At 38.4% G+C, this 25,450-nt stretch overlaps 1 protein-coding gene across 4 annotated transcripts in view; it reads right to left on the bottom strand.

The window, feature by feature from the left end:
* Scfd1 (sec1 family domain containing 1) overlaps positions 1-25,450 on the bottom strand; it is a 72,409-nt gene that overhangs the window by 23,185 nt on the left and 23,774 nt on the right. For 3 of the 4 annotated variants that reach the window (XM_060387457.1, XM_060387455.1, XM_060387458.1), the window contains 9 exons: positions 25,059-25,144; positions 23,794-23,893; positions 14,672-14,811; positions 13,278-13,368; positions 12,401-12,474; positions 11,708-11,789; positions 5,460-5,556; positions 3,223-3,293; positions 50-129 (listed from right to left, as the gene is read on the bottom strand). In XM_060387457.1, coding sequence (XP_060243440.1) covers positions 50-129; positions 3,223-3,293; positions 5,460-5,556; positions 11,708-11,789; positions 12,401-12,474; positions 13,278-13,368; positions 14,672-14,811; positions 23,794-23,893; positions 25,059-25,144 — 821 coding nt within the window. The remainder of the gene's footprint in view (positions 1-49; positions 130-3,222; positions 3,294-5,459; positions 5,557-11,707; positions 11,790-12,400; positions 12,475-13,277; positions 13,369-14,671; positions 14,812-23,793; positions 23,894-25,058; positions 25,145-25,450) is intronic. The other variant, XM_060387456.1, reaches the window with a different exon arrangement.

Raw genomic sequence — 25,450 nt, 5'->3', positions numbered from 1 at the left:
TCTGGCCTTATCTTAAATAACAGGAAAGTAGAAAGAAAGTGAAACTTACTTCCACTGTTTGATATACTGTAAAGGGCTAAGGTTGCATCCTGCATCTGTTAAAGCCTTTTTATACTGCTCCAAATCAGCCTGCAATTAGAAAAGAATGTTGCGAAACAAATCACACTTGACTGAGGATGATGTCTGACCTTATTAGACTAATCAAGATTATAACACAGAGGCATGAGTGTCAATGCCAGGCACCGTAGTAGGTGGAGCTGCACCTTAAGGGGCTAACCAAGCGGGACAGGAACCACAGGATGAGAAGGGAGCCCTAAGAGTGGAAAGCACACTGTTTTGTCTTCCTTCAGGGATCTCATCAGTTGTCCTCTCCCTGCTAGAATGGCTGCCTTTCTTCAGGGTAAGCCCTCAACAAGTGAGTCAGTGTGGCCAAAAATATTTCAGAGCCAGAAAGACTGAGGAGCGACACAGGGTGAGAGGCCTGTGGCTCAGGCTTCTCTTCTCATTTACACTGCAGGGCTCAGTTACTTGTGGAACAGTTTTCCTCTCATTTTAAAACTGTTTTCTCTTTCTTCCTGTTCTTTATCCCCTGATGAGTAAGTGTAATTTGTGCAAGTTAAAGGAGCCTAGCACCATAGTGGTTCTGCTATAAAAAGGAAGAGAAAAACTGTGTATGTGTTCTTGCGACTTGAGTATGAGTTCAGAACCTGAAATCAGCAGGCCATGGTGTCAGCTTAATTAGCTGTCCAGCAAGAACCACGTAGGGATCATCCTGCTTCCACATCTCCAGTGTTGGAATTATAGGTGCACAGCTGACTTTTTTTTTTTTTTAAACACACAGATGCTAGATCAGATTCAGGCCCTCATGCTCACATGACAAGCAAGCACTTGCTGAATTAGGACATCTCTCCAGGCATGTCTGGGGAAAATTCTTAAGCCTACCATCAACCAGATATTTTAATAACTTCTTAGTTTCAGGATGGTTAAGCTGATATTGGTAATCATGATTTAAGCCTTTTAATGATCACTAAGGCTTACAGAAAAATGTTTACTTAAAGTAAGGTACTTCAATTAATGCAGTATTAAGTTTTAAAAGAATATATTCAGGTCTTTTGTTTGTTTTATTTTTTGTTTTTTGAAACAGGGTTTTTCTGAATAATAGCCCTGGCTGTCCTACAACTCTCTTTGTAGACGAGGCTAGCCTTGAATTCACAGAGATCCACCTGCCTCTGCCTCCCAAGTGCTGGCATTAAAGGCATGTGCCACTATGCTCAGCAAAAGAATATATTCTCAAAATATTATAAACAGAACATTAGAGTCTAAGAAACAGGTAGACCTTCACTGATGAGAAAGCTTTTCTGGAAAAGAACCACACTCTTTTAATAAGTAAATTAGGAGAAAAGATAAGTGAAGAATGTACTCCACAGCCTTGTAAAAGGTCCTAAGTGAATTCTGACTTAACGGGTAATGATTCTGACCAGTGGGAGCTTTACAACTTTCCAAATAACAACAACAAAGCTGGCATTAATAACTATCTCTTAGTGGCACCGTGGAGGCTCTTAATGCTTGCTGCTTATTATGTAAAGCGACACTTGGTTACTGAAGGAAGCCCATGGTCTCCAATCCACTTTGCTTACACAACAGCATACAGCACAGGGCATGCTCTGTAACAGTCACTAGTTTTAAAGCAGTTTTAAAAGGTTTAGACCAATTTTCTGAAAAGCCCAGCAAACTGTGCTAACTTAGTTTAGGACAGTTAATTTTCAGAGGTAAGAACTTTGACCACTTGAAGTCAGTTTGTAGTTCAACATCTTAAAAGTGGTCAAGCATAACTCAAGTGACGACACATGCTGGAGAGGTTGTGGAGAAAGGGGGACCCTCCTCCACTGCTGGTGGGAATGTAAACTTGTACAACCACTTTGGAAATCAATCTGGCGCTTTCTCAGACAATGAGGAATAGTGCTTCCTCAAGATCCAGCTATACCACTCCTAGGCATATATCTAAAAGACACTCACGTATACAACAAGGACATCTGCTCAACCATGTTTGTAGCAGCTTTATTTGTAATAGCCAGAAGCTGGAAACAGCCCAGATGCCCCTCAGTTGAAGAATGGATACAGAAATTGTGGTACATCTATACAATGGAATATTACTCAGTGATAAAAAAAAAAAACAAGGAAATCATGAAATTTGCAGGTAAATGGTGGGAACTGCAAAAGATCATCCTGAGTGAGATATCCCAGAAAGACACACAGGGTATATACTCACTCATAAGTGGATATTAGACCTATAATATAGGATAAACATACCAAAATATGTACACCTAAGGAAGCTAATCAAGAAGGAGGATTCTGGCTAAGGTGCTCAATCCCTGGATGGACATTGGAGGAGGGAGAAAACAGGGATTAGGACAGGAGCCTATCAAAGAGGGACTCTGAAAGGCTTTACTCTGCAGGGTAGCGAGGCAGATGCTGAGACTCACAGCCAAACTTTGGGCAGAGTGCAGGGAATCTTATGATAGAAGGGGGAAATAGCAAGACCTGGAGAGGACAGGCACTCCACAAGGAGAGCAACAGATCCAAAAAGTCTGGGCACAGGGGTCTTTTCTGAAACCGATACTCCAGCCAAGGACCATTCATGGAAATGGTCTGGAACCCCTGCACGGAGATCGCCTATGGCAGTTCAGTGTCCCAATGGGTTCCATAGTAATGGGGACAGTGACTGTCTCTCACAGGAACTGACTGGCCTGTATTTGATCACCTCCCCCTGAGGGGGGAGCAGCCTTACCAGGCCACAGAGGAAGACAATGCAGCCACTCCTGATGAGACCTGACAGACTAGGATCAGAAGGAAGGAGAGGAGGACCTCCCTTATCAGTGGACTGGGAGAGGGACAGGGGTGGGGAAGAGGGAGGGTGGGATTGGGAGGGAGAAAGGTACAGTGGGGATACAAAGTGAATAAACTGTAATTAATAAAAGTCAAAATCATAAAAAAATGAAAAAGCAAAACTTTAAAGGAAAAAAAGTGGTCAAGCACTTTCTAAGTGGTGACAGAAATACTGGTATAAAACTCTGCAGTTAACAGATCTGCCTTAGCAAATTTTTTTTTTTTACTTGTTTTTTAATAGATGAAATATCACATACTTAGTGATCTTTTGTTTCTAGTTTTGAAATTCTAGCTGGAAAATGCAAATAAGCATCCCTCCTCCAAGAGTGAACATACCTCAGAAGGTGCTTGTTGCGTGCTTATGTAATAGATAAGAAACAGCCTCATTTTATCTTCCGGAGTTCCTGCTACATGGGAAGGGGAATGAAAAAGACTCATAATTGCGATTACTGAGCATTATAATTAAAACTTAGAACTTTAAAATTCAAGGCATGTATAAATACAACAAAACATGTGGTTCTTATTCAGCTGAGCTGAAGTAGGAAGTACTGAAATCACAACCATGTGAAAAAGAAGACAGAAGGTGGAGTTGGAGGAATGACTATAGAAACACCTCAATTGTCTCCCAAACTGCTCAGAAGCCTATACTTGTCCTCAGGCATAAATTAAAACATGTGAAGAACGCATGCAGGCAGAGCAAGCATACACTCTAAGCGCATCTTTTCCCATGGCAAGCGTGCAGGCCACATCAGGCCTGGCGGACACAGGACTATCCCGAGTCAGAGGCACTGCCACCCAGCGGGATCTGCTGTCTCAATGAAATCACTGAGCTCAGCCAAAGGTCTTATTTCCTACACTCAGTTCCTAAACCCAACTGTCCTCTCTGAAGAGTTTTCTCTTACTACAAGGCTGGTGAAAACCATACTTTTATTTTAAAACATGAAACGGAGTATATTTACCTCAAATTTTAAGACAAAACTATGGTTTCAAAACAATTCCCTACTACCCTGGGAGTCTTTCAAGTAATTACTTAATATAACTCAGGGCCAAGACTTTCCAGAGGGCACTTTGGTAGAAAAGTGATAAAGAAGTGGCCTTAATAACCTATCAAATCTCACTCCAATGTGTGCCCTAAGATATAAAAACTTAAAACTATTGTGTGTATTTCATCATAGAATAAAAACTAAGACTGCTCATGATGGAACATGCCTGTACTCTGAGCTGTTGGAAAATCAGAGAAAGTAGGATTCCAAGTTCAAGGCCAGCCTGGGCTACATGTCTTTTTGTTTTGTTTTTGTTGGCCAGCCTGGGCTACATGATAAGTTCTAGACTAGGATAGACTATATACAGTGAGATTCTATCTCAAAAATCAACCAACAAAAACAAAACAAAACAGAAGCCCACCAGTACAAGACAGTAGTAAAACTAGATTAAACCCAAAATGTGACACAGTTGATGAAGCAGGGAGCTCATGGGTTTCAGAATCCAGATATTACTCAATTTACCGTTATTTATCAACATGAAAGAAGAGTAGCAGGTTCTGTCAAGTTCTTGGGTTTAGAACATTTTGGTGTATTTCATTACTGATAGCATTAAATGAGATTACCTAATGAGGTATTTACTGTCATACTTTATTGTAAGGTTTCGTAACAAGTATTTGTTCGAAGTACTGTTTGAATATGGAATATCCAAATAGGCTCCTGCACTGGGGCACTGTCTGCCAGATGACAGCCTTTGGGAAGTGATTGGTTCCTAAGGGTTCTGACCCACTAGACTCACAAAGTGGAAGGTGGGTCTCAATGGAGGAAGTGGCTCAATGGGGACATGCTGGATAAAGATGTACTGTTCCCCCTTATCTTCCAGCGTGGTGGCCAAGCAGTGAGCCGTTTGCTCGACCACAAGTTCCTAGCCATGACGTTTAGTGTCTAGAACAGTGGAACCAGACAGCTGTGGACCTCTGAAATCTTTCCTCTTTTAAAACTGCCGCCGGCATTTGTCACAGTGATGAAGTCTCATTAACAGATTATCTTACCTATTTGTCTATATGGAACCATGGCTTCCTTTTTATACTGTGGGCTCTAAACTATAATTTATTATTATATTTTTATTTTGATGGTAAAATGGTCATGATTTGGAGCCTCTTCACACTGACTTCTAGGTCTTTTGCCGTGTTTCTTCTTTGTTGTTGTTATTTCTTTTCTGGCACAACAAACACTCTAATGTCCTTTTTTATATTTCCCCTCCTTGATCCTGCAATCAGCCCCTTCTGTACTGAGTTCTAGTAGAAAATGCTTGCAATGTCATTCATTCACATCTTCTGAACAGAGCAGAAATGGATGGCCACATATATCACATTAAAGAAATAAATATAAAGTATTTAAATATCCTACCAAAGAAAAATTAAAATAGAAATCAATTTTCCATTTTAAGAACTGCTATGTTGAAAAATTTCAGCAGAAAATAGCTCATTTAATTACCTTGTAATTAGGACTGACAGTAATTCTACTTAAATTCTGTCTGGACTGCAAAGCTAGGCTCATCCTTATAAATATTCTCAAGTTTATGGCACATACCGTCAGGGTCAGATATGATGTCGAGGAGGGACTTATCCAGAGTAGTCTTGCTCATTATTTTTTCTTCATATTCAAAATACACATCCAGTTTTCTTGCCTGTTTCAAAATAAAAGATAAAAATATAGCATGTAATAAAAATATAGTGAAAGCCTCTTGCTAACAAATTTCTATTTTTTATAATCAAATTAATAAACAAATGCTTATTTGAATACAGTGTAGTTCTTTACTTTTCTATTTTGGCTGTGGCCTCGCCTCTAAAGGCTGAGCCATCTCTCCAGCCCTAGTTTACGACTTTTGATCATATGCTCAGTGTGAAAACATTTCTGGTTGCTCTATCCGGACACAGCAGAACGGGCTGAAGGGCAGCAGAGTGGTTACAGGGTGACAGGAGGTCAGCATGTGCTTGCTTTTGCAGCATGTGGCTCCCCACATTTCACCTTGACCAGAGGAAAATTACCCTAATTATGTTACTTCTAGAGTTCTTTGCAAAAGCAAGACAATTTATTTTCTTATGTTTATGGTTGTGAGCCTATCCTTTAACGGCTGAGCCATCTCTCCAGCCCAAGACCCCTTATTTTCATGTCTTTTTGTTGGCACTTTGTTTTTGAACTGAGTTTTGAAGTGATTTGGGGACACATAATCAGCTGCTCTCAGTTAGATCATACCAGGGCACAACAGAGATAGCTGAATAGTAAGTAGGCCAAAGAATGGATTTCATGTGTGAGCAACAGTCTTTTGAACCAGCAATCCTGTACAGTGGAACAAAGGCCATAGTTTTAAAGTCACAAAGTTAAATTAAAAACACAACTGACAAAGCTAAAGGATCTGAGCCCAGGGGTCCTGTAGAGACTGATGCACCAACCGAGGACCATGCACGGAGAGAAACTAGACCCTCTCCTCAGACTGGCCAATTGGCAGCTTAGTTTCCATGTGGATCTCTGAGAAGAGCAGAGCCTGCCTCGATCATGAACTCAGTTGACTACTCTTTGATCACTTGCCCCTGAAGACGTAGCCTTGCTAGGCCATGGAGGAAGAGGATCGAGGCAGTCCTGATGAGATTTAACAAAGTCTCATGAGCAGATGACAAAGGAGAACTCCCCCTTTCAGTGGACTAGGGGAAGGGGACAAGGGGAAGAGGGTGAGAAGGTGGGACTGGGGGAGTTGAGGTAGGGGGCTTCAATTGGGATATAAAATGAATAAATTGTGATTAAAATTAAAAGGTAATGGTACTTGTTGTCAAGCCTGGTGACTTAGGTTGATTCCTGGAGCCCACAAGTAGAGTTGATTTCTGACAATAGTCCTCTAACCTCCACATGTGCACTGTGGCATGTATGAATACACAACTATATGATGTCTGTGCAATAAAGAAGCAAATAAAAACAACACAGAAGTATATAGTGGGAAGGCCTGTCTCTTAACTATCTCTTTGCATTGCTCCTAAAAGTATTCATTTTCCCATATTTCTCAGCTTACTGAATAAAACTAATCCTTTCTTCTTTACTCTTCTCAGAGACAAGGCATCATATTGTTAAAGTGAGATTTCTGGTATGGACTTTATTTCTAGGAGACTATCAGCCTCATTAGTTGGCCATCTTGTTTCTAAACACACACACACTGTTTTCTCAAATAAGACAATGCATTTCTAGAAAGTCAAGCCCAAATAAGAATGTGTTACTTCAACTTTGGTTACCTAACTTCTATTAAGGGCCCTAATGAAAATCTGCCATTACTGCTTAAAGAACAAGCAATCTTTCTACCTTAAATACTCCAAATCCTATTCTTATTTAAGAATAACAGGCTATAACTTTAGACTATACTACCTTAATAAATCACAGAACTGCTCTCATTAAATTTCACTTTAATGTCATATCCCTAACCAATAAAGCTGGACATGTAGCTTTGTTTTTGAGACAGGGTTTCTCTGTGTAGCCTTAGCTGTCATGGACTCACTTTGTAGACCAGACTGGCCTTGAACTCAAAGAGATCTGTCTGCCTCTGCCTCCCCGAGTGCTGGGACTACAGACGTGCGCCACTGTGCCTAAATACTGCATTCTTATATTACACAATTTCCTCTAGATTAAGACACAATATAATATATATGTATAATCATATATATTACACACATATCACACACACAGGTAGAGTTTCACTAAGTATATGTAGTTTTGGATGGACTAGAACAGGCAATGTAGACAAGGCTGGCTTCAAGCTCACTGAAGTCAACCTGTCTCAGCCTCTCTAGTGCTGAGATTTAAAGGTATGCAATCCCCATGCTGGCCAATGTGACATAAAGTAGTGCTTTTCTTAAAAGGTTTAGAAAACTTTTCTGATAACAATTTTCTCTAAACATCACCCTCTACTTTTTCCAAACATATATGCAAACCATAAGCACTTAGAAACTATTTTGAGTTCCATTTTTGAGTATGCATGCCACAATTACGGGTGAAAGTTGCAGGTATATGGCTGTGCCGTGTGTGCACGGAGGTCAGACAACCTCCAGTGTGGTCCTCACCTCCCACCCTGAGACAGGTCCTCCTTCTGTTAATGGCGGCTGCACACACCAGGAGAGCCGACCTGTGAACTTCTGAGTGCTCCCTTGTCTCCACCTGCCATGCATGCACTGAGGTCACGGGTCATGAACTGCATCTGGCTTTAAGTGGGTTATGAGGACTTGATGTCAAGCTCTCAGGCTTGCATGTGCTTTTCCCTCTGAGCCATCTTCCCCAGCACCTATCTGAGCTTCTAAACTCTTCAGGAGTTTTGTAGAGGTTGTTTCAAATCTGTTTCAAAATATGATGACTTCAACATAGAAATTTATTCAATATACTGACTTCTACTTCAACTATTTAATCCTTCCTACAAGAAACTGTAGTGAAAATTTAATGTACACAAGAATGATCTTATGAATAAGTATTTAAAATTTAAATATTAGTACAGTTACAATTTAATAATATTATTTCTATGAAGATATTATTAGTATTTTTATGAAAATATATGGCACTTGTAAACTACGAAATCTTTCAGAAACTGTTTAAATATATTCAAATAATGTGAATACTTAAAAGATACGCCTAGAAAAAGAAAAGAAAAATCACATTGAAAGCAAGCAGAAGAACTGGGTAAAAAATAAACAAACAAGAAACCCCAAACAATCAAGAAACGAAGACAAAAATCATAGGAACCAAAAGCTAACTCTTGCAAAGACCAATTAAACTTACGTATCTGTAGTCACATATGAGAAACCCAAAAAGTTACTAAAATCAGAAACAAAGGAAAGGTCATTACAAGGGATCAATAACAATAAGAAGATAAAAATGTATTTACAACAACAGTGCAACCACAAACTTGATGATTTGATAACACATATAAAATCAATTCCTTGAAAGATACAATCTATCAAAACTCACTTTAGGAGAAAGAATATTATTAATATGTCTATTTCCATTTTGTTTTTAATATAGTGAATAATTAATTGCCTTCAAAAACTGAAACCACCAGACTCTGAAAATTACATTAATGAATTCTACCAAACATTTACAGAAGAAAAATAAAACCTAAAACAAACAAACAACCCAACAACAACAAGAAAAAATGCACCAAAAAGCCAATACCAACTTTCTGTAATCTCTTCTGGAAAACAGGTGAGAAGGTCCAGAGAAGGAAAGAATGTTTAGCATTGCTATTGCCTGGAAGAGCCAGGTCAGCGCAGTAAATTAAAGAAGGCAATAAAAGGTGGACTGAATGAGTAGGAAGAAAGAAACTTACTGCTCAGAGGACAAGAGTGCCCCAAAAGGTAACATCAAAGAAGTCTTGGAACTAATAAGCAAATAATGGCAAAATTGAAGGGTATAAGGTAATATGCAAAAATATGATGCCCTTCTGATATATTAGCATGAAATCATAAAGTAAAACTGTACCAATTATATTAGCATTAAAAACTCCAAGAAAAGATCACAGAGAAAAACATCCAATACTGTCAGGTTGCCAGTCCTTCCTGATTTGACCTGCAGACTTAAAAGAATCCCAATATAAACCTCAATTATCCTGTAGATATCAACAAAACAATTTTAGGAGCAATATGGAGTGGCAAGTGATGTATGACAGCCCATGGATGAAGGAAGTTTAAGTTTGGAAGAATGATAATTGACTATAAGATTTATTGAGAGGCTACCACAGTCACTACAGTGTAGTATTGATGAAATCATTGACAGACAGATCATTATGAGAAGATAGATTCCCACAATTAACCCACAGAAACATAGTTAACTAAATTCTGATAAAAATCAATACAACTAAGACAGTCTTTTCAATAAATGGTTTTAGGACAAGTAAACAGCTACACTTAAATTACAAAACAGCTAGAAGACAGGAGAAAAGTCCTATTATAGAAAATCTAGCTAGTCTTGGGTACAGTAATGAGATTTTTGCTATCCTACCAAAGGCATGATCCATGCATGACACCTTCCTAGAAAAGTAGCATATGAAAAGAAGTACCATACATCGTCAATACGCTAAAACGACAAGTAACAGCACGTACCTGTTACAGTGGCCAACTCCAGGACACAATGCCAGACACTGAGCGAGATACAGAGCACAACTTTCACTGATCGCTAGAGGGAATGGATGGTGCCACACAAGAGAATACTATTGAGAAATAAAACAACGGGGCAAAGAGCCCTGAAAAGATGAGAGGAATCCTAAATGCATGTTAAGTGAAAGAATCAAAGCTGAAAAGGCTGCATACCATATGATTTTGACACAGCGTTTTAAAAAATACAATACTACCGAAACAGTACAATGATCAATGGTTGCCAGGTCTCTAGGTGGAGACAAAGGTACAGGGAGAAGGAAAGAGGAACAGCAGAACACAGTAATGTTAAGAACCCTGAGACTATCCTATGTCATACTATAACAGTAGACATATGCCATCATACATTTATCAAAACTCAAAGAACACATAATAATACAAAAGGAATTCAGCTAATAATAATGCACTTGATAGTGATACTGACTTAGCAAACTAACAAACATGACCCAAGAGAAATTAGTGTGATTGAAAAGGTATATAGAAACTGTTTCTTTTTAACCTAATCCTACCTCATGGTGCTGATTGAAACTTTGGCCTCACATGTACTAGGCAAGATCAAACTTTTCTTTTTCCCATGTAAGCTCAAAACCACTCTAAAATAAATGAAGGCTCATAATTAAAACCAAAGAGAGTTAAGAGTGTCTGCCACTCTTGCAGAGGACACAAGTTCAGTCCCCAATACCTGCACCTAACAGCTTGCAACTACCTGAAACTCCAGTTCCAGGAGACCTGACCACCATCACGCATGTGCACAAACACATAAATACATAAATAAAAACAAAACCAAAGACTAAGTAGAAGGCAAGTTTTCAAGTCTGGCCATCTGGCTACTGGCCTTAACATTGGATGCCTTGAGAACTAATAGCAGCAGAATACTGAAGAATTCATTAGGCAAACTCATGCACAGTAACTGTAAGGAAAAGAACTATGAAGGCAATACTGATAAGCTCCAATACATTTGCTTCAAAAATCACTATGAGAGGAAGTAAGGTGCTTTAAGTTAGTAGTCATCTAAATCCAAAAATTTCAGAAGCAGTTACTCAAATAAGTGATGTTATTAGGGTGTATTTTAGATAGTACCATATCGGGATGAGCTTGGGGCTCAACTAAGTTGAGATGTGCCAGGACCGTAAATATACAATGAACTTACCAGATCTCACACATAAAAGAGGACAAAATGTTTCATGTTCTGAAGACAGTATGTGTTGAAATACTAATAATCCGGACATAAAGGATTACGCACACTACACTGCTAACATCGCACTGGCAGCTGAGACTATATTATGGTTAGAAAACACTGATTTAGAACAACTGAGCTTTGGTCAATGATGACAAGAAGAAAGAGAAAAGGGTTTAATAGGGCTGAGGTAGGAGGATAGTGCATTGAGGTCAGTCTGAATTACACTATAAAACCAAACACCAACAAATCCCACCCTGCATTACCCCTGGTTGGATACACGGCAAATGTGAAGACAGTGCTGAGATACTGCAGCAGGGATATATCACACCTCAGCTACTAATTGGTGAAGTGCTCTTCCTGGGTTCTGAGGCTCCCTCATTTCCAGAAAATGAGCACAGAACTGCTGCGCTCTGTAATTACACCTAATGACGCTGAATGAATAGACACTTGTGGGTTGTGGAGGGAAAGGTTACGTTTACCTTTATGTGTTCTAACACAGCAGTGGCAACATTTGTATGGAGATCAATAAGTCTTTTCTTTTCAAGGAGTTCTGGCAAAGAACTGAAAGTTAGAAAAAAAACTGAAAATTAGCCACAAAATTTTAAAGAAAGCAATGCCTGGTGCTTCATGAGGAACTCAGAAGACTGAATCAGAGTGACGAATTAACCTGTCAGCTGAACCAGCGTGAACACATATCACATGTATCACCTTAATACAAGTGAAGGGTTATCTCAAAAGTCTGGTGATAACACGATTTCTATAGTTTCACATTCTGTGTCCAATGTTTAAAGGTTTAGAATAAAATAAGATTAATGGAAACATGCTTTAACCCATAGTTCTAAAAGTACTGAAAACCTGCTTCAACTGAATTAAGAAGATAGTGGCAGCAACAGCAAAATTAATGATGACTGCCTGGACCTCTTTATCACTAATATACTTCTTGTAAAATTACTCAAATTGGAAATTTGAAACTATTCACAGGGGCTGTATTTCTGTTTTATCTGAGAGGAGCAGAAATCTGCCTAAATGTGTTCAAAGCACTCAGCTCTTCAAATTCAGAGGCACATTTGCTAATATCTACTATTCCCTTTTATTAAAATTATCTCTGCTTTTTAAATTCCAAAGTGAACTTCATCGTTAGAAAGGCTGCAAAGGGGTATACTTGGGCTCACCTGACAGCTGATGTGAGCTTAGCAGTGTTATCAGAAAGCATGCTGATGGCTCCTTCATCCTCTCCTTCTAGTCCCTGTGAAGGGATGAAAAGGCTCTTACACAACTTTAAAATTGGCAAAAAAGTCAACACATCCCAAATAGTACTGGCAAGCAATAATCAATTGGGTCACCCAGCATACACAGCATCCTCTAGAGGTAAGCACACACATTTTTGTCAGCTACAGAAGGACAGTAGCCACCAGTTTAGCAGGAGAGTAAGTAAAGGGTCAGCTGGCACTATCGCTCAAGAAATGGCCAGGCATTTCCTGCAGGTGGCACAGGTCTTACGGCTGAAACCACAGCACAGAAGAACAAGCTGTCCTGGGGTACACATCTCTAAAAACAATCATTACTTGTATTATTTCAAATCACATCCCATTCCTTAAGATACAGTTTCTTCTTAATATTTAGACTTATTTTGAAAAAAAAAAAAAAAAAAAAAAAAAACCTAAGCTGGCTGTGGTGGCTTAGGCAGGACTGCCAGGAGTTGGAGCTACAGTGTGAGACAGTTCCTGACAAACAAATGACTTTAAGTTGACAATAATTTGTTGTTATTCAAGTAATAAATAGTCTTAAACTTTTATGAAGGAAAAGGAAGTAAATGTTTCTTGTTTTTTGATTGTTTTTAGAGACAGGATTTCTCTATTTAACCTTGGCTGTTCTGGACTCACTTGGTAGACTAGCCTGGCCTGGAACTCACAGAGATCTTCTTGCCTCCCTGAGTACAGGGATTAAGGATATGCGCCACCACACTCAGTTGGAAGGAAGTTTTTTTTATTAAACTTCTGCAGATGTCCTTCCTATACTTTTATTCTTGGGGTGCAAACAGGATCTTACCATAATGCTTTTTAGTCGTTTGACCTCATCTTCTTGTGCTCTGTAGGACTCTAGCTCTTGTTGGACTGATTCTGCAACTTCTGGGAAGGGGCTGAAACAATATTGCACAGGATTAGCATTGTATATGATAGTAAAAATTCATGTTTTACACGTGTATTTTGAATATATACAAGACTATTTTTAAAATATAGTTTTGAATATAATTTATATATAATATAAACAGAAAACAGCAAACAAAACTGTCATTTTAAAACGTGTATCATAATCACAAATCTGACAAACTTAAATTTTACTTCTAGCCTTTTTATTAATAAGGTTATATTTTCTTCAACTATATTGTTTAAACAAATATATTTTTAATTATTTACTTACATGACTGAAAATCAAAGGCCGACAAATAAGTCAAGTATATTAAGCATTAACGAAATATTAGCACCAATTAGCAGATGTCAGAGGGACTATTTAATTATAATGAGAATATTTTTAAAAATACCATTCTTGTACTCTTAGTAGCCTTACCAGTAAAGACAGCACTTTGAATATCTCAGTGCCTCTCTGAAAATATGTAATTTTGTGTATATCACCATTACAGAAGGAAATGTAGATACTGAATTCCAAGGTAAAGAATAGTATTTAAAATATTTTAAACATATTTCAAACTACCATAGTCAGAAAAAGATAACAGCTTTCTGCTAAAGAAGCCAAATCTTTGTTACAAACACATGGCTTTCTTTTCATTTTTTTTCTTAAGTTCTAAGAATAAAAAAAGAGATAAAGTATAAACCACCCCCACTCCCACATGTTAAACTACAGCTATCTTCTACTTGTCTTTAAACACTGGGAAGATGAGCCCCAAAGCACCCAGATCAAGGGTAGAGACAGACCTGTATCTTTACAAACACATTTAAAATGCTCCCAAGACCACCAATGAAAAGCACTGGGTTATTTCATAAAGAAATAGAAATTTTCTTTGTTTAGAATGATTTCTCTGAACATAATAGCAACTAGATAATCTCTGGACTTTAGACTTAGGTTCTGCCTCCCCAGATATATAGTACGGGATGTATAGGAGGGACAACATACAACAAAAAGGAAAACTATAACCCCAAAGTTTTTCTATCATACACTCAAAAGAAAGCCAGGTCCATGGAGCCAATAGTGGAGGTCAGAAAGACTCCTGTGCAATCTACAGGAAGAGCTCTTGAAGAGAAGTGAGTCTCTAAACTAGTGAAGTGAGAGGAGACGGAAGGACTGAGCAATACTGCCACTCATCTGTGACTCATGTCATAAGAGCCGACGCTCTGTGACCCTGACTACTGTGTCAGTGACCTTTGTGCTGTGTCTCAGGTCCTCTCAGACCTAAATGTTTTAATTGCTGATGTCTTCTCATTTACCTTCCTTTATGTTTCTGCCAAAATTTATCAACTGGAGTTAAATCGTAAGACTTCTTGTTTTTCCTCTTTGGTCTAGCACCAGCTGGAGAATTTTCCACTCCTGTAGATTCTTCCAGATTTACTCTGTTTAAATGGAAATCCTAGGAAACAGTAAACTTGTTTAAAATAACCACTTTCTAAGTTGAAGAGCCACAACTTTTCCTAGACAAGGAAAATAATAAATGTTGCTGCCCTTGCCAGTACTCCCAAGCACAATACAGACTAAACTAACATTTAGCAGGTGCCCTTCCGACCCTTCACTATCCATGAATGTGCTCCCATTGTTTCTGAAATAACCATAATTTCAAATACACACAGAAAAAGTCATATTGCAAGTTCATCTTTTGTACTGTCATTTACGGAGACATTTTAGAGCATTCTCTCATTTTTTTTATTATGTTTTTATGATTATGGCTATGTTTTTAAATGGCTGTGATTATGTGTTTAAAAGGTTAAAATACAATAAAAGTTAAAGCTACAAAAATAGCAGCACCTCCTTTCACATAAATTTTAAGAGTGGTGGGTCACACTAGCAGTGGCCACCATTCTCTGCTTTGGGCTAATTTTACTCATGCAAGGCTTGTTTTGTGTTTGTTTTTCCCTTTATTTTTCAAAACACAAACACAAAACAAGTAAAACTAAAGTCAATCTCTTCTACCCTTTCTTCCCTTTTTCACACTATGCCTGTGGCTTCTTTCACATTTTAGGGTCAGCTTTGTTCAGGAACAGTGAGTTAAGAGATAAAACATGGTTTGATGTCCCCCCTCACAAGTGCACAAGTTTGAATGCTAGTGCTACAGTCAGGTTGCAAAACATTTGGGGGTTAAGGTCATAACGCTGAAGGAAGTGGGTCCACCCGGGGTTACCGCTCCAGTTCCTTCTGTTTTTTCAATACGGATACGATACAGCAAGCAGAGGTTATGACAGGAGCCATCCTGTCACCTTCCTGCCACGATGGACTACATCTCCTCAAACCACATGCCAAATTAATTCTTCCCTTGGGCAGGATGGGAAGAGGGGATAAAACATGGCTATTTGAAGGTGAGGAACAGAATGATGAGCAAGAAAGACATGATCAGGTGTAACTGTGATTCAGTCATTTTGGTTCTGAGGTACAGGCGATTGTTTTTTAGGTCTGAGCAAGTTAAGCAGACTGAGCACAATCTAATCTCTTCTGGATAAAGCAAGGTCATCAGTGTTGACTTGGGATCCTTAAGGGAACACTTTCTTGCTCTGACAAACTGATGCTTAACTACAGCTTACTGAAGCATCACTTCCCTTCTGCTATAAAAAAAGGTGTGAAATATACAGATGCCTAAACTGTCAGACGAAAGAAATGTGTCTATTTTCTCTCAAACAAATGAGGATCAACAAGGCAGCCTGCTTACTGCTACACGGAGCCCATTACCATGCAATAGTGTGCTTGCATGTGGAAGGCACTGTTCTTGGGACTGATTCTTGTATCAGTTACTTATCCTTACCATAACCCTTCGGAAAATTAATACAGCCTGCATTTCAAGGAAGAAACAAGCAAAGCACGAAGACTTGACTTTGGTGCTTCAGAATCTACAGAAAGTCAGAAATAGGTGAAGGCCCAGGCAGTCTGAGTTTAGAGGTCCTGTGCACAAGCACTGTGCTAACTCCAAAACAGAGTACAGCTACTTGGAAGCAGATTCTGTAGTATAGATGAAGGCTAGAGAGTGACAGTAAATGTCCAGATGACAAGGAAGAATAAACTGCTGGCTGGGTGTGGTGATGCATGCCTGTAATTCCAGCACCCAGGAGGCAGAGGCAGGCAGGTCTATGTGAGTTCAAGCTGGGAGTTCCAGGACAGCCAGGGCTATAGAGAGAAACTGTGGCGAAAACAAAAAAGAATAAAACAAAACAAATAAAAACCCCAGAAGAACTGTTCCATATCAACCTCTACTATATTTTCTAAAGACTCTACATCACGGTGCCAGAATACTGGTGACTGGTTTAAATTCCCAGTTTCCCATTTTAACATCTAATCTTCACTTTGCACAAAAGTCATCTACACAAGAGTAAAGTAAAAACAGCACAACTATGAAAGCACTTCAAACAATGAATACCCACTGAGAGTTGTATCTGAGAAGTCTGGCTTTTAAAAGTTACTTAGGAAAACAAAAGATACAGAAGGGAAACATTTTTAAACAGCTAAGCCTTATTAGCGAAAATTTTTAGTGAGGTACTGTTTCCATGGTGATGACACAGCTCATTCTAATACAAAGTAACTTGTTAGCAAAGTGCTGTTCTAAAAATAGGGGAGCACAGATTATTACTGTGTATTGACAAGAATATTCAATACAAAATGATCAAGGAATGAAAGATGCCAAGAGTTCTGAGAAATAACATAATGGCAGAAAGAACATTCCCACTGTTTACATAATAGCAAGGCAAATAAAAAAGGTTAATTTTGATCTCAAAAACTGGGAAATTAGAACAATTTGTGCTCTACTCAATCATGGAAAAGAAACAACATTTGGACACTAATAAAAACAACACAAGTGGTTTAACACAATAGAAGTTAAGCTGTTTCCACTGACAAAGCTGAAAGACTGGACAAAGATGCCTCAAATTACCAGATATAAATAAACCACAGGGAAGTGCTAAAAAGACCAAGAAGCCTTCAGCAATCTTGTTCTTTCACAAGATAAGGCTAAACCTACCTATTCAGCCAAACACAGCTAATGTGAACAAGATCACTTAGGATGGATTACCTCTACTATTCAGAGTCAAGATGGATACTCATACAATACAACTAAGTTTTATTTTGGCAAGAATTTCAACCTTTTTAACTTCAAATGCTTTAATAGTAATCACTGAACAACTGCTATATTGAACAGATGTACCTTGGAGTCAAAAGTCAACAACCAAAGTTTTCACACTAAGGACAGTAGCTCCCACTAAGTGACCCTTAACTCACCCAATATTAAACAATGATAGAGAAATATAGTTCAGGAAGTGAAAACACACTTCTGGGTAATGACAGAAATGAACATGACACAGGGATGCGAGATATCACCCAAGAGCTCTTGCAACTCCCAAGGCTCTGGCTCCCATCCTGCCCATTCAGGACAGAAGAAATGCAGTGCCCTGTCTCACCACACACAAACTTGAAAACTCCACTCTTCTGGAGCACAGCTCATCTGAGAAGTTGAGTAGCTTGGGTCTGGAGTACCATCAGTGGGAAATGAGAAAGTGTGATGATTTGATCCAGAGCTCTCTTCTTCTGCAAATCATAATCATTTCCTTCAGACAAGATTTATTAGTTACAGAAAGACTTTGTTTTGCCATTTTTTCCAAAGGCAGTGAAAAGAGATGACCTCCATATAAAATCAACAGGTGAACATACCAGGTTTTAAATCTAATGACAACATCTACAATAGCTTCCACTGATTTTTTGAAAAATTAAAGCATTATCTGGAAAAACAAACTCTTCAAAGGTCTTCCCTAAAACTATCTCCAATAAGGAAAGTTTTAGACACCAAGTTCTAACAAAAGGCAGTCTGTGCACATCTGGATTGTTGTGGATGACCCAGTGGCAGCTGTAAGGTCAGCCATGTGACCTGGGGAGCTGATGCCTCTAACAACAGCCAGGAAAGGGCTGAGGCATTCTCAGTCATGCACAACTGTTAAGCAATCTTCTATCTCAAGAAGCATGGGACCCACAGGACTTGGTAAGAGCCCGCAATACAATACACAGGACAGATGTGAGACTAACGTGTGAAACTGTACAATCAGCCAAACGCAGAAAGTAGGCCAGTCTTCAGAAAACTATGACCAAGCCCTTGAGAGCCGTCTGGCTCCACCTGTGAACACTGGGGTTACAAACACGTGCAACCACGCCTGGCTTTTATGTGGGTGCTGGGTATCCAAACTCAGATCCTCAGGCTTGTGCAGCCGGTGCTTTCCCCACTGAGACGTCCACCGTCCCAGCGCCCACGGTGTAGTTATGCATAACCAGTGGAAGCTGAGTGCTGTCTACAGGGAACCATGAGAGGAATCATTCCTTGATTTTGCTTTGTTACTGTGGTACTAGGAAGTGAATCCAAGGTCTCACTCATTCTAGGAAGCACACTCTACCACTGACCCACAACCCTGCATTTTGATTCTGTTTTTGTTTGAAATGTGCCTTAAACTGAAGTGTAATCCACAAATGCTTTCCTTGCCATAGTGATAGAAACTACGGGCTGAGATGGTGTCATCATCCTGAATCTCTGTGTAAGTGTGAACAGAGCTCCCCACCCAAACAGAGGAGGCAAGGAGCACAACTACCCAGGAATTAAGGATTCTTTGAAACCACTGGGATCTGAATGTTGATTAGGCTGGTAAGCACAATCTGTTTTACTCTGGCTCAGAATACAAGGTACCCTTGTTGACAATGTCTCTGGAGAGCTTGCTCACTCTTACTGGGAGGAGTTCCTTACAACCCTAGGATCTGTGAGTCACGGAGATACATGCTGGCAATATGAAAATATCTAATAACTTTAATTAATCAGACATGATTAAGAACTGCCCAGTACTAGTGTCATTAGTGGCAGTTAAATACCTAGAATGCAGTTAGTCTGAACTGAAATGTAATCTAATTATAAAAACACTCTGAATTTATACAACTTCATATATAAAGAGAAAATATAAAATATAAATGTTATAAACTGTATATTGAAAGATAAAATTTGCACTGTTAGATCATATAAAACATATTATTAAAATAAATGTCATTTATTTATCATATATTTATTATCTAATATTTTATTATTAATTCATTACCTGTTTCTTTTTATCTTTTTAGCGTGACTACTGGAAAAGTCCAAATTTACATTAGCAGCTGATAACATATTGCTTCTAAAGTACGGCTTTAAAACTACAAAACTTTGGTCAATGATGGTAAATGGGAAGACAAAACAGCCGTAGAAAACAACAGCCAAAGGCTATAATGAGATGAGCATGATGGCTCATTTCTGTTATCCCAGCTCTTTAGGAGACTGAGGCAGAAGGACTGCCATGAGTTCAATGCCAGCCAGGATTATACAGGAAGACCATGTCTCAAAACAGGGATAGAAAAACTTCACTAAGCAATTAGGATATAAAGGGAAAAAAGTTAATTAGTACCATTGTGTAAAAGGACACACAAGAAAGCTGTCTCAATGTTACCAAGATCTACTATATAAATAATTATCAATGGTTTAGATTTTTTTTAGGCAAACAAATGATATAAACACCAAACTTCAACTTTGTTTTCTAACTGGAAGTTTTACTCCATCTTGTGGAGACAAAGGGTATTAATTATGAAGACTTCAGAAACCTGAAAATTCCAAAGCAAGTAGCTTAAAAACAAAACAAACAAAACAAAACAAAACAAAACAAATCAATAAATAAATAAGGGTCCGTAAAGCCGTCACTGGGTTCTGTTGGGTCTGCCTTGTCTTTCTGAGTTCTGACTTTTCCCCCTCCTTTGCTGTCTCCCTTTAGATGCTAGCAGGAGCCCAAGGATACTTTTGCTGTCCCACGGGCTCCCCACCACGTGGCTGGTGTTAGGGCAGCTTAACTCTCCCGGCATGGCTTTCTTCCTCTCCTCTTCTCCATTCTTCTCTGGGCATTCTCAAAATGTATAGCTCACATTCCCCAGAGGTTTTGCTTTTAAACTAATAAAACTATCCTTGAGCTTAAAAAAAGAATCAACAAACAGTGGCACAGTTATAAGCTGTGGCAATGGGGGAGGGCAGCTGTGTGTTGAGTTCCCCATTGACCTAGGCTATAATGTGAGAATTTGTCTCAAAAAACTAAACAACAAATAAAAATTTAAAGAGCTGCAATTAAAATCAGCAAAAATAAGTCACCAAATCTTATGTGGTTTATTATAACCAATCTCTACAAGACTACATACTTTCTCATATGAAGACAATTCAAGGAAAAATAACCTGGCCACCCATGCACCCCTCTGTGGCTCTGCCTATAAGTGCTAGGATTATGAGTGGGAGCCCCATGTGTGCTTTTACTAATTCAGTAGTGACCACAGAGTGTGTTGTAGGTGACAGAGTGGAAAATAAGGAGTCTAACGAGCATACAGCCTTACTCTGACTTCATCCCTAGGGCCCAGATTAGCCTTGTTCAGTTACATGCTCCTGTCTGCTGCCGAGGACTGGACACTAACCTTTTCTGATGAAATTATGTGCATTTATTTCTTACTTCTCATACTTACAGGGTTTTGCATTTCAATTTCCTACATCTAAGAGAGCCAAGAAGGAACGCAAGAATGCTCCAAATTTAACAGCTGGAAAGAATCCCAGCCTGACAATGGTGGGACATGCCTTTAAGCAGAGGCAGGCATATCTCTGAGTTCGAGGACAGCCAGGACTACACAGTGAAACCCTGTCTTGAAAAACAAAGAAACAAATAAACAAACAAAAACCCCAAAACAACAAAAACAAAAAACGCAAAAAAGAAGGAAGGAAGGCTCTCAAAATATCTCAGTGCTTTAGACAGCTTCAACACCACCACAAACAGGAGAGGAGAGATGACCCCTAAATGGCATGCTTCCACTGAGATGCTAACAGCCTACTCACTCACCACAGTTTGGGGGCTACTGATAAAGTATGACTAGAGACCAAGATGCTCAATGTGCCCACTTTGTACGTCTCTTTCCCCCTTGCTCTCTTAGATTCTATCTCCCATTTGTACCCATGCCTGGAAATTCTGCTGTTACAGTCTCTGAAACTCAATATCAAGAAAAACTATTGAATATCTCTGCACACAAATGTGGTTTTGTTCTCTAATTGAACTCCAAACGGCTACTTCCTTCAGCAGGAGATAATTTTCTTTTACCCTCACACAGCTCTGTCCTGAATTGTCCTGTCTTCTTTGCTATCTCCAAAATGGCTTACTTGGCCTCCTGCCTAAACCCACTCCAGTCTTGAAATGCACTTTACTGGTCAGTAACACTGGCTCTCAATCAGAGGCAAATATTACTCCTTCCCACCTCTTTTCCCCAGGGTACACCTGGTATGATGGGAAAAATTCTGAGGACTCAAGGCCAGGGATGATGTCAAATATCTTCGAATGCCCAAGAGGCCCCACAACAAAGAATGGTCCAAATGCTAGTGTCAAGGTCAATATTACTCACTATTCGCTCTGCTGGATAGTCTTATCTCCTACACCATTAAATATTTTCTTAATCACTCCCATTGGTTCACAAAGATGTGGTAATTTTTCTTATTTTCTGGACTTCACACTATCCTTCTAGCAATCCCTCCCCTTTCCCAACTCTCTAATAAGGAAAAAAAAAAAAAAAAGAAACTAAACTTCTCTTTGCAATCTGTCTTAAACTCATTTCAATCTATTTTAGCCCTAAACTTGTCTTTTCCGCCATTCTTTCTCACTTGTCTTTCTTCTTTCTTCCTTAGTTTTTTGAGACTGCATCTCATGTATCCAAAGCTTTCCTAGAACTTACTGTGTACCTGAGGATGACCTTGAACTCCTAATTCTCCCACCTCCAACAAAACAGCTGCTGTGACAGTTTAAATGGCTTTTATTCAAATTGGTGTGTGACTTAAGTCAATGCTCTGTATTTTACTGCTTCCTGTGTCCTCCTTAACCTCATTTCCCTCTACCTGACTCCGGTGCTATTTTACTGTGGCTACTAGGATACCCTGTGATTTTCAAACACACCTGAACTTTTCCACCTAAAATGCTCTGTGCCCATTTGGCTGCATGATTTATACTTTACTCCCTTTGGATCATTGTTACCTGACACTGTGTAAGCGAGGTCTACCTAGTTTTGAAATCTCAGTCCTATTCATCAGCACTCATTCTAGAGTACTTTCTACTTTCAGAATGTCTCCTATTTCCTTTGTTTATTGCCTGTCTCTTTTTCCTGAATGCAGTTTCAAGAAGACAGGAATACTTGTGTCTATTTTTGCTAAAGCCTGAGTCTAAAATATCTGTCCATTCATTCAATCTTGTACTTGGCCTCAAGATACACTTTCATGTCTTATTTCTGAGACTGTCTTTGGTTCCTTTTGCCTTCTGTATTGTGAGGAAGCTATAGTGTTTCCTCGACATTCTTCCCAGAGTCGTTGGCATAGGACCTGATGTATGTAGAATTGACAGTTTCTACCAATAATCCTAAATGTGACTTATTTAATTAAATGCTTTAGAATATCTTGTTTTTAAAGCGATGGACTATTAAATAATTATCTGTTGTATGCCTCTTATTTCCTTTTCATATGACATAGATGTAATCTTTGTGATACTATATTATAATCCTGGAAGTCGGTCAACTAAAATGCTTGTTTTAGAGCCAATGATCTGGATTCTCATTATTGGAACTCTCTTTCAGACAGGCTTTCACCTGTGGTGCAGGCTATTCTGGAACTACGTAGCTGAGGCAGGCCTTGAACCTTAAGGTTATCCTCCTGCCACAGTTTCCAGAGGATTGGGACTATAAAAACGAGCCACTATCCTTGGAAAATGCTCTTGCCTCACAGTTTTTCTGACTATAAAATGCGGACTCCAGTGATTTTACTAGGGTTTTGATAGAATTTACTTAGGCATGTTTCCTTTCCATTGCCTTTGAAGGTTGAGGTTTTATTTCTGTACATTATACAATAAACATTTAGCTGATGAGTATGAACATAGACAAATACAAATTTATAAGAATGCAGTTAAAATTACTTCAGAAAACATCATCTAACATGAAAATACTGCCTTCTTTATACTATTAGATGAAGTTTAGCTGAATCCCAGAGAAAAGGAAGAAATTAGTTTTGTTCTGAGAGGAATTATAATTTCACTTTTTACTTACTTAGCATGAAAAAATTGCTGTGCTTATTTTCCTTCATTGTTTCCTTCCCATCATCACTGTCAACAATGCCACTAATTGACCTCTATTTAAAGACCATAAATTTAGGACTACAAACTTCTCCAGCATCCATAGCACTATTTTTTTTTAATTCATGTTTCAATATCATCCCTCTTTATATCTATAGCCACTATGTTAGTTTAAAATTAAGGAAACTACTGAACTTTTCACATTTCAGTAAGAAGTGCCATACTCCTCTTACCAGCACATCATGTACCAGCGCTTGGTATGTCCACGTGTGGTGTAAAGGCGTTGCCAAATCGATGTTTCTGTCGACAAGGACTAATAAGGGCCTTTGGAAGCTGAAAATGTATGTCAGAATGTTATATAAACTCGACAGCAGTGTATACATTTAAAACTTTCTAGTACTTTGCAGTGTGTCATTTTAATATAAACAGCTACAATTAAAACTGTGTAACACTTAACATTTCCACTATAATCAATTATGATCATTAACCAATGCTTAATGTGAGATGTTAAGTCTTAAAAGGATTTTTTACAGAAAGATTTATACAAATATGTACAGAATAATTTCTATAGTCAAAGAAAATGCCCACTGAGTAGTTATTGCTGTGGCAAGCATCATTTTTCATATTACGATGAATTTGATGATTTGAGGCCCTCCCTACCTATCTATTTTCTTGAATTTGTTTTTATATTTGTAGAAAAAACATGTAATTTTTAGAATATGAAACTACTAAACATTTGGATAAATTTGTGTGAGTTTATTGTTTTCACTGAATCAGACAATACTTATTCCCTTTCTGTTTTTTCAAAAAAATCTGCACTTTATATCAGAGATATATTTCTTTATGTCAATAATGTTTACTGTTCTTAAGATTCAAAATTTAGGCTGGGCGGTAGCAGCACACTGTTACCTAGTACCTGAAAGGCAGAGGTAGGCAGATCTCTGAGTTTGAGGCCAGCTTGGTCTACAGAACCAGTGCCAAGATAACCAGGGTTACACAGAGAAATCCTGTCTCAAAAAAATAAAAACTAACAAACAAAAAAAATCAAAATGTACTCAATTATATATAGTGTTTCAGTACTCCTACCCAATAGAAATTGAGCAGTCAGTACCTTTGCTATTACTTGCTTATCCAAATGACAGAAATAGTTTGTAAGATATTAGTATCTTAAATGTGAAAATGAAAACAATAGAAATTTTCACTTATCTTATTATCAAGATTACTGACAGCTGTAAGAAAATAGCTTTGAACCTTGAAAGCATTTGAACCTTGAATCAGAAAGCATTCTAAAGATAGAAACATACAAAGATATTTCTACCAAAACAAAATAATTTCTATATGGAAGCTATTTATGCTTCAATTTAAGTAAAAACCTTGATTCTGAAGCCAGACCAAAAATTAAGAAATAGTTCCCTCATGACAAAAGTATTCTTATTACACAAGAAAAACGTAACAAAAACTCTTCTTTTCTTTCGAGTACATTAACAGACATGCCTACCTGAATTGGCCAGTTCCAAGTGGATCACCTGTAAAAAGGCTGTTTCTTGCATCTCTTAGATTCTCCCGAAGTTTCTTATCAAGTTTCTAAAAATAAAATTTTAGATGAACTATGAGTACTTTCTTATAACGTTATGTAGGGAACGCAATGTTTTTTAGTTACATAATCAAGAAACCTGGATTTCTTTACCAAGTGGGAATTCCAAAACCTAAACAGTATAGTGTTTTAATTATTTCAATACCATCATAGTTTGCACTTAAGAAAATAAATTTTTAAATAAATGTGCTTCATCCTGTTATCACTGGACTGAAGATAAGCATTCTGCAATACGACCGACCTCTTAAACATGATGAAGTAAAGAAGAAAGGCTGATCTGGATGGGGGTAAGAAAG

The sequence above is a fragment of the Meriones unguiculatus genome, chromosome 7, assembly GCF_030254825.1.
Source record: "Meriones unguiculatus strain TT.TT164.6M chromosome 7, Bangor_MerUng_6.1, whole genome shotgun sequence".
Taxonomy (NCBI): domain Eukaryota; kingdom Metazoa; phylum Chordata; class Mammalia; order Rodentia; family Muridae; genus Meriones; species Meriones unguiculatus.
The sequence above is the reverse complement of the archived record's forward strand: the minus strand, read 5'-3'. Positions and strand labels throughout refer to the sequence as shown.